This window comes from Haplochromis burtoni, unplaced genomic scaffold (assembly GCF_018398535.1).
Source record: "Haplochromis burtoni strain Fernald_Lab_line unplaced genomic scaffold, NCSU_Asbu1 Contig_259, whole genome shotgun sequence".
NCBI lineage: Eukaryota > Metazoa > Chordata > Actinopteri > Cichliformes > Cichlidae > Haplochromis > Haplochromis burtoni.
In genome coordinates this window covers 654,653-663,688 of record NW_024582620.1, presented here as the reverse complement: position 1 = coordinate 663,688, position 9,036 = coordinate 654,653, and the positions used below count along the sequence as shown (strand labels likewise).

Below are 9,036 nucleotides of genomic sequence, written 5' to 3'. Positions count from 1 at the left end.
TCTTCAAGTAACTTAAAGAAGTCCAGACGCTTTTCTTTGCAAGCTCCTTTGACTACGATGACCTGGATGACTGAGAACCTTCACAGACATAATAATTTGTACTTGCATTTCTTGTTAACCTCTGCCTTTGGCATCCAGGAAGAGTGAAGCAATGCAGAGAAAAGCTAAAGAACTAAAACAGTTCTCTCAAGAATTTCAACAGCAATTTCAACATTTAGCCTCAGTTGCATTTTTTTCCAGGCTCTACTGTGCAGCCACGTAGCAGAGTACTTCCTGCTGTGTATCACTTGTAAGAAAGGTCAAGTGTTATTTCCCCGAAACCATCTGAAGATTTTGTGTGAAAACAACTAAATTTACAACCACTCAGTACAAATTGAAGAGAGAATACCATTTCCTAAAAAGCTGGCAAGATGCATCTTGTATGACAAGTAAGTGACTTAAAGAGTTATTCACCAAAACACTATAAATGTCACTATAATGTTAACTAAATACCAACTTTGAGGATTGTAATCTGACTCCGAGACAAAAAAATATGTTTGTTAATATGGTGTTGTTATTGAAAACACTCAATAAAATCTACATCTGTTTTTTTATAAATCTCAATCAATCTGCATGTTTTCATTTCCACCCCCATAATTATCCATAAATTGACATTGACACTATTGCAGACAACTGTTAACACATCATTTATAGCATCTGTACCAGTAATTCTTAACAGGTACCTGTAAACTATCACTGTAATATCCAAATCATGACCAATGCTTTAGCTACAGAAGACTTATTTTAAGAAAGTTCACAAAGTGATTTACAATCCAGTGGAAAGATGAATAGGAGTTAGGAAGGCAAATGCAAATCAAAAAAATGACAGCATTCATCACTAAATCACTAAACACCCCAAAACTAAATGTCTAAATAAATCTCTAAGAAACATTTTACAGAATACAATCTAGGCTGGAAAATAACAGCACAGATGAACTATTAAAATGGTTACAGTGAATTTTCTAAATGGACAAGTGAAACGCAAAATTTCAAAGAACAAGTTTCATGTTAATGCAATGCAATTGCATTTGTCCCTAACCACCAGAAACCTCACGTTAAATTTCATCGAGTGGAAAAAGTTAGCGTTCATCCTTCAGCTTCACTGCGCTAATGTTATGCTAACGTAGCTGTTTTGCTAGCAATCACGTAGGACATCATTATATAAGAGCAAGTCCAACTTCAGTAACCCTACAAACGTCACTGCTGTTTAGTTTTCTCTCTTCGTTTATGTTGGAAGTGATAGCAGAGCTGTACGTTTGTATTTTTTTCAGAAATCTCTCAGTCAGAACATGCTATATCATGTTTAGGTGAAAATTAGCGAGCTAACTTCCTGCTAACTTCAAACTCCGTTGAATTTAATAAATTCTGTTTTCATGGATGTCTGGATGTTAAACTTAATTGTTACACCTGGTAAAGCAGCAACACTGATCATTTTATTAAAGATGAAAGAATTTAGACAGTTTTTAACTCTCAGTGATGCCGCAGTGTTTGTTTGACTTTGGGACCTGAAGCAGACAGAGTTTTGGACCCATTTTACTCCGCAAGGCTCCTGACTACGGCAGCCGTAATGCTCCGGCAATCCATCAAGCGGTGTGCTTTCATAGCTTACCAAAGTCGTACTAAAACATTTTTTGACAGATTCCTGCGCGCCGTGTACTACATAAAATCAGTTCGAGGTCAGTAAGCACAACCAGAATTCATACATAAGGCACACTGTCAATTTTTTGAGAAAATTAAAGGATTTTAAGTGTGCCTTATAGTGTGTAAAATACGTTATACAGAAGAAAAGAATATATCGCGATATATATCGTTACCACACATGCTTCAAATTATACCGTGATATGGATTTTAGGCCATATCGCCCAGCCCTACCCTGAGCGCATCGGCTTGAGTTAGCCTTCAACTGGGCCAAGTGGTGCATAAAAGCAGTCTGATTTTAAACACATTAGTCCCACTGAAAGCCAGTCAGGCTTAAAAGCAATCTGATTTACTGAAGATTTGTACCACTGTTTTTGTCACTTCACCACCAGCACCCACCACCCAGTTTCACACACATAGAGCCTCTTTCCCCTCCCCCCGATTGCTCTGCCCCGTCTCTGGACCTCCCTGCTCTGGCACAGCTCCATCATGGCCTTGGTCACCTCCCTAGCTCACCCTTAAAGCCCCTCACACTTGTACACACTTTCCCACACACAATGCACATTTCACACATGCAGAAACAGCCCCCCCCCCCCAGTACTGGGGTGCCCCCTAAGCCTAAGGAAAATGGCCGTCACGGAACCCTGCAAAACGGGAGGCCTCCCCTCAACCACAAACCTAGAGTAAGGAATGAGAGAGGGGGCAAACGTATTACTGCTGCAATATTAGCTGATGTGCAGGGGGAGGAGGGGGGAGCCAAGGATAAGGGTAGTAGAACGGGGGTACCACAGTGTGAGCATCTACCCACAGAAAACTCTTCCACATGTGGAGTCAATTAGGCACAATCTTGTTTTCTACCAACTGCTGCAAAAGAAACAAGAGTTTTCTGAGCCTTTGTGTTTGAGAGTGTGTGAACGTGTGCGTACGTGTATACTTAAGAAAGTTAAGTACTATAGGAAAGGGTGAGGAGAGAGCATGTTTTTTACAAAAATCAGCCAGAGAATTTAGACAGGGTTTTGGTTTTTATATCTAGCCATTTAGCAGCAAAGAGACAGCAAATCTTCATTTCTGCATGCAGTTAAGTGTGCACGACTTGACAAACCTGCAACATGAATGTGACTAGGGAGCAAATGACACTCAAAGAAAAACATCTATCCTCTAGGGCTCATTATGCATGAATGATGCACATGTCACAGGTGTGTGTACCCAAGTGTGCGCAGTGTTCTGCATCCTCCTACCTACAATGGTGGTGCATGTCTGGTGAGACAGAAGCGTCACTACTAATTGTGCTGGAAATTCCTGCCACACACAGAATCACAAGCCACTGCCTTAGTGTTAGACAAGAGGAAGTCTCCCCTTTAAAAGATTCATGGCTGCTTCAATTATGTATCCTCTTTTTCATCCTCTTTTGTCATGTTTAGACAGTTTTCATTATTCATCCATTTCAAGATTGATGGCACCCGGTCGGGTGGGTGGTGCAGTATATACAAGTGTCTACCCCAGTGTTGATTTACCTGGGCAAGATCAAAACAGCAGTCACAAAACAAAAATTGCACAAAACTTGCTTTTCATACAGATCAAAGGGCCATTAATAAGGTGACTTTAGTGATGTTTTATTTTGCAAGTGGTGGGTGAGGGATGTACAAATACTAACAGACTTTAAGCTTTAGTGAAATGATCAAGAATACTCACGTAAAGGTCTGGAGGCAACAGCTTTCTAAGTGAACATGACTGCTCCATCCAACCATATCTCAATATTTGTTGTAAAAAGTCTCATATGAAACCAAAGAGACTGTCTTGCGCTTAACTTTTACCCCAACCCATTTTTCAAGACGGCTGCCCGAGCGTGTGAGCCGTACGGGTGGGAGCTGTAGCTGATGTAGCTGTTCAAGGATGTTTGTGATAATACCGTAAATTTAATCTGCGATAACAACTTGCAATCCATCCTTTTGGAATGAGCTACCATCAATGATAACATGACAAAGCACAAATCAAAAGCAAGCACAAAAGTAGCATAGATTGTTTTTTTTCATTGGACATTGCAAATAAACGTATAACATGATGGCTTAACATTTTAGTCTAACAATAACTAAAGTAATTTCATCTTGTAGCTCTTCAAGAGGCTGCACAACATTGTCACATAATAAAACGGAAATTAAAAATGATTTCCTAACTAAAATGTTGCCACTTGGGTCAAGCTTTTTGCCCAGCTGCTTAAATCCCTCCTCGTCCACCTGATGCACCAACTGCATCAGTAATTTTCATCCACCGTCTGCTCTTCCTGTCATATGGAGCACATTCAGCGAGTGTTCCCCTGATGCTGGGTTGACTCATTTGTTTACTTCACCAGCTGCTAGTATCTCCCCCTCACATGCCATCATAGCTTCATCTACTCAATGGTGTGCTTCTGCCTCAAAAATTATTATAAGTTTGTTATTTCTACAGTTTTCTTGCATATTTTGCAAAGCCCCTTGCTTTGATTGAGGCTTGACCTCTTGCGGCCAAATGGCTTCCATACTCCTGAAGTATCTCTCCTTTCAGGTAGTAAATTTTCTTCAAAAAAATGACATGCTGCTCTTGCTCTCAGACATATCTGGCCTTGCTCTGTTTTGCGCGCTCTTCACGGTTCGTGGTGTAGCTTTATAATTTAAATTACACTTATTTCAATCACGTAAACATTTATTCCAGGATTACCATGTACAGTAGGATATGGCAAAGCCCTGGTGAGGTGCACAGGAAAAAGATTCAAATTATAGATATGAGATAATATGATGTGCGTGGTTTATTCTCAAGAACAAAGGAAGAATGTCAGGTAAAGAAACTGTACTTCTCAAGCATGTGTATAAGGAAGAGTGAATTAAGGATGTAGCCTTCAAAGCCAACTGCAGGACAATGCAACATACCCATCTCAACCAACCCCAGTTCTTCCCTTAAAAAAAGCCCACAAGAAAAAAAGATCAAAGTTCAATGCCCCCAAAATGCCCCCACAGTAAGAAACACACACACACACACGAGCGCACACACACACGAGCGCACACACACACGCACACAGCTAGCCGTCCAAGAAAAAAAAAAAAAAAGAGCGTTATTGTGGTGAGGTCTCTGCCTTGCACTGTGTACTGGGTAGGAGTCTGTGAGCTATAGCTACACTACACACTAACCAGAAGAGATAGGAGTAGAAGGATAAGTGTGTGTGTTTATGTTTTCTCACCAGCTGAACGTAGGCTACTTTATAATCTGGTTGCTTAACCTTCTGGTTTAGATGATTTCTTTTCTTGTTGGACCCTGAAAAAGAGAAAGAGCAGCAGGTATTACTTTTGAAGGTAAACTAGAAAGAGAACAGAGGGACAAAGTGATGATATTTATGAATATAGTGAGAGCATGACTAAGCAAAAATAACAGTATAATGTTAAAAGAAATGAATATCATTATGGCTTATCAGTTACAGACTTATAGTCTCTAGTATGGTACCAGTATTATTCTGTGGGCAGTGTTGCAACATTTTTAGCTGTACTACGAGTCAGTCAACAAAACGTGTAAAGCACTAATTATCTGCCCAGAAATTACAACAGTGTGCTCCATTCCTTTCTGAACAACACTAGGGAGTCTAGTGAGTGTTTTTCTTTTTTTGTTTTTTTTTTAAGCAAGAAGCCCTAGCTACATCAAACAACAAGGGACGAGCACAGGGTGACAAAAGCCCAGGAAGCAGTGGACTTGAGCTTAATTTGTGCTACCACAAATATGTCCATTTGCGCATGCATTTCCCTAGGGAGTGGTATGGAGAGGGGTTTAAAACAAAGCAAATGTACTCCCCATGCAGTCCTCAAAAATCCCAACTGCATGTTGCTGGACGAGGATGACAACATGTGTCAGCTGAACACTAATTGGTTGACAAGTGAGCCAGAACGGGAAAAGCAGTGACAGTGAAGTTCACCACAAAAAGGAGATTTGGGGGGCGGGGGGGCGGGGGGGAGCTTTTTGTATATTTTCAGCAGCTGGCTGACTGACCAACAACAGTACAAGCAAGAGTTTCCCACAGACTAGTTTTACCACATACTTTGTACGCTGTCCCTATCGACAACAGACACTCTCTACAGGTAGATGAGCTGTCCATGGACTGCCAGGAGACTTCCAGTGCATTACCACTGCTGATCCTTAACTTCAGCATTACACAATTTCAAGTCATTGAAAGAACAAAATAATTTTATGTGTTCTTTCAATTTCTCTGGATGGATCTTTGCTATAATTAATTATTGAAATTAATTAAATTATTTCCCCCAGGGATCAATAAAGTATTCTGATTCTATCCAAAAGGTTCCCTTTCTGGAATCTTGGCTTCAGATAAACTAAAGTGGTTGGTCTGAACTTTGAAAACGAGGTGAAAGTGAACTATTGCAAAAAACGAACAAAGGGTTATCTTCTCTTCATAGTGGCTAAAAGCCAAAGTTATAATTGAAAATGTGTGGAAAAGGACAAACCAATCTTGTTTACCATGTAGTGCTGGTTAACCTCTTTCACAACTGCAGGTGATGATGACATCATCCTCATTCCTTTCAGACCTCTCTGGGTTTGAAAGTCAGGGAACCGGGTAACTGCTGAGTGCGTGCATGTGTAGGGATACCACATGTGTGTGGAGGCAGGCTAGGGACTTAACTTCAAATAAATCAAAGAGATTTTTTGAGGCCCTAGATACAGGTATACACATCTTTACATTACAACAAAAACTACAATGATGACGGATACTAACCAGAGCATCAAATGGTCCATCTCTCCCATAGAACTCTAATCTCAATAAGACCCCAGTGGTCAAGTCAACAGGCCCTCTGAGTAACTGCCATTTCCATGGGAACAGTTTATGACATTCAAAAACAAGGGAAACATTCCCCTGTAGTGAGTCATTCGTGAGTGTGTGTCCATGCCTATGTGTGTGTGGTACGTGTAGCTAGTAATCACTAGCCGGGCAGCCCACTGCTCAGGGCTTTCCCTGACCAGGGTTGTAAAACACACCCCACCACCACCTCCACCACGCTGGCTAAGTGGAGGCCCCTAAGTGGGTGGGAGATGAAGGTAAAAAAAAAAAGTGTGCGTGTGTGTGTGTGTATGTTTGCCATTAGGTTGCTGAGGAAATCCACAGGGAAATGCTACAACCTTTGAAATAGCAAGGTACGACCCTGACCAGTTCTGTCATAAAACATCGAAAGGTCTTTGAAAACCCACAAACAAGTGCATAATACCTCGAAAAGATATAAAAGAAAGTATATTTCCCTTGGTTTCCTTTCCCAACGTATACAGACACACAGACAGACCTTTCATACAACACTCGCAAACGCAAGCACAATTCCTCCCTCTTTGAGATTGCGGTTTGGCAGCCAGCTATCACGTTACAAATCCCAGACCAGAGGAGTAACCATGGCAACTCCTTCCAAAATACCCCTGCCGCATATGGAGGGAAGAAAGGGTTGTTTTGCGCCCCTTACTCTCCTCAGCTTGCTCCCGTCTTTACACTGCAAATGGAGTGGAACCCCTGACGCAGACAGGGATACCTTCTCTGACGTACCTAAGGATAACCGGGGCCCTCAGCTAGTCTTACTTCTCTGACCGACTCTATCCCCCAAAATCTCCCTTCTTTCCTTCTTCTCAACCAAAGAGCTTTTCTCTTAGCTTCTAATGACACAACTCAAATAAACAGTTCTAATTGGTTCCTCAGACTGCAGGCTAAGCTAAGCTTGGCACCTCTCTCTGCCAGAAGTGGAGGGGTGTTCTCCTCTTGGACCTTCAGAGCTAGCAAAGAAGGGTCTTAGCATCTCTCCATCTTCAAGCAATTCAATTCTCCTTTTCCTCTGTTCTATCATGAACTTGCAGATTCCTAGAATTATACTGAGCCCCTAAAAACTTAAGCCATTAACTCACCCATAAAAAGCCAATAGGATTACTAAATCAATGATAAAACTGGTTTTGGCTCTGAAATTATCCCTGACAGGGGCGCAGGACTCAGGGATTCGAGGTTGGGATGAGGAGGGGACGAAGCAGCAAGTTTATAAGTGAATAGCATGTGTTTATGTGGAGGGAGCATGGGGTGTCCTGGGACAGCTGGAGTGCTGCAGCAGCAGATCGTCAGATAAGCAGCTGTGTGTGTTAAGGAGAAAGGAGAGCCAGGCACGCTAACCACCACCGCAACTAGCCGCTGGAAAACACTCCCGCTGCTGCATGTCAGTGGAAGGCCGTCTACAATGTAAGCTTAAATTGCTAATCACCGCTAACCACTGCTGACAGTCTCCAAAAATGAACCAATTAGACTTTATGTTTCCTAAAACCCTGCTTCTGTGAACCTCAGTGCTATATAAAAAACAATTAAAACAATTCTCACAATAGAGAATTAGAATTATCATGGGGGAAAAGAAGAGTAACAATATAACCTCATGTTTACAAATAATTTCCAGTAAAACCAGCACAAGTCAGAAACTGTTTTAAAAGATTTATATTATGGTTTTTAGCTCCTTTGAAAAGTTTTGCAAACTCTTGAGGCTTTTATTGTGAATTAAATAAAAAAAATAAATTAAACAAAAATGAATCGCTGCCAAGTTAAATTTTTAGACGTTTGATAAATTATTTAAAGAAATGTAGAAGTGTTTAAATACTTTATAGAAATATTTTTTGCCTACCCTGTAGGACGTAATGAGCTAGTAACATCATGTCACAAGTACCAGCATGTCACAAGTCTGCTATGAATATGCTCAGTTATTTGAGCAATTTGGGTGGGGGGTAATCTCTGAAGAATAACTTCCAGTGAACATCAAAGTACCGTATTTCCCAGACTACAAAGCTCACCTGAATATTAGCCGCACAAGCTAAAATCAGAGGAAAATCCTGTTTTGTACATACATTAGCTGCACCTGACTAAAAGCCGCAGGTGTTTCAATGTTGACTTATCATATGTAAGAGAATATGCACATAGGGAATTGTCAGGAAAGAGATGGCTGTTTGGAGACACACCCCTTTTATTAATATTTTGAAAAACAAGTTATGGGTACACATTTGCATAACTTTTTAGGTATATGTACAAGTAGTGGTAATTACAAGTACGAAACATGTACTGTGCTTCATAAATGAGTAACAAATGTAGTACATAACAATAACCTACAGCACACCAGAAAAATAGATTCGGACTACCTTTTAGGCTCAGGTGCAGTGACACGGCTTTAACAAGAAGAAAAGTCAGTCATTCACCACCATCTTCCTGCGCACTAAAACCACCAAAGTCCTCTTCTCCAGTGTCGGAAACGAACAGGCTCAGGATGGCTCGTCATCCACTCTCAGCTTCTTTCCTTCGTTGTCACTTTCAAAACCAAAGAAATCCTC

General features: G+C 40.9%; 1 protein-coding gene across 1 annotated transcript in view; it reads right to left on the bottom strand.

Moving 5' to 3' along the window:
- mrpl23 (mitochondrial ribosomal protein L23) overlaps positions 1-9,036 on the bottom strand; it is a 71,261-nt gene that overhangs the window by 47,069 nt on the left and 15,156 nt on the right. Inside the window, exon 4 of the mRNA XM_005949284.2 lies at positions 4,889-4,962. Within this exon, the coding sequence (XP_005949346.1) occupies positions 4,889-4,962 (74 nt within the window). The remainder of the gene's footprint in view (positions 1-4,888; positions 4,963-9,036) is intronic.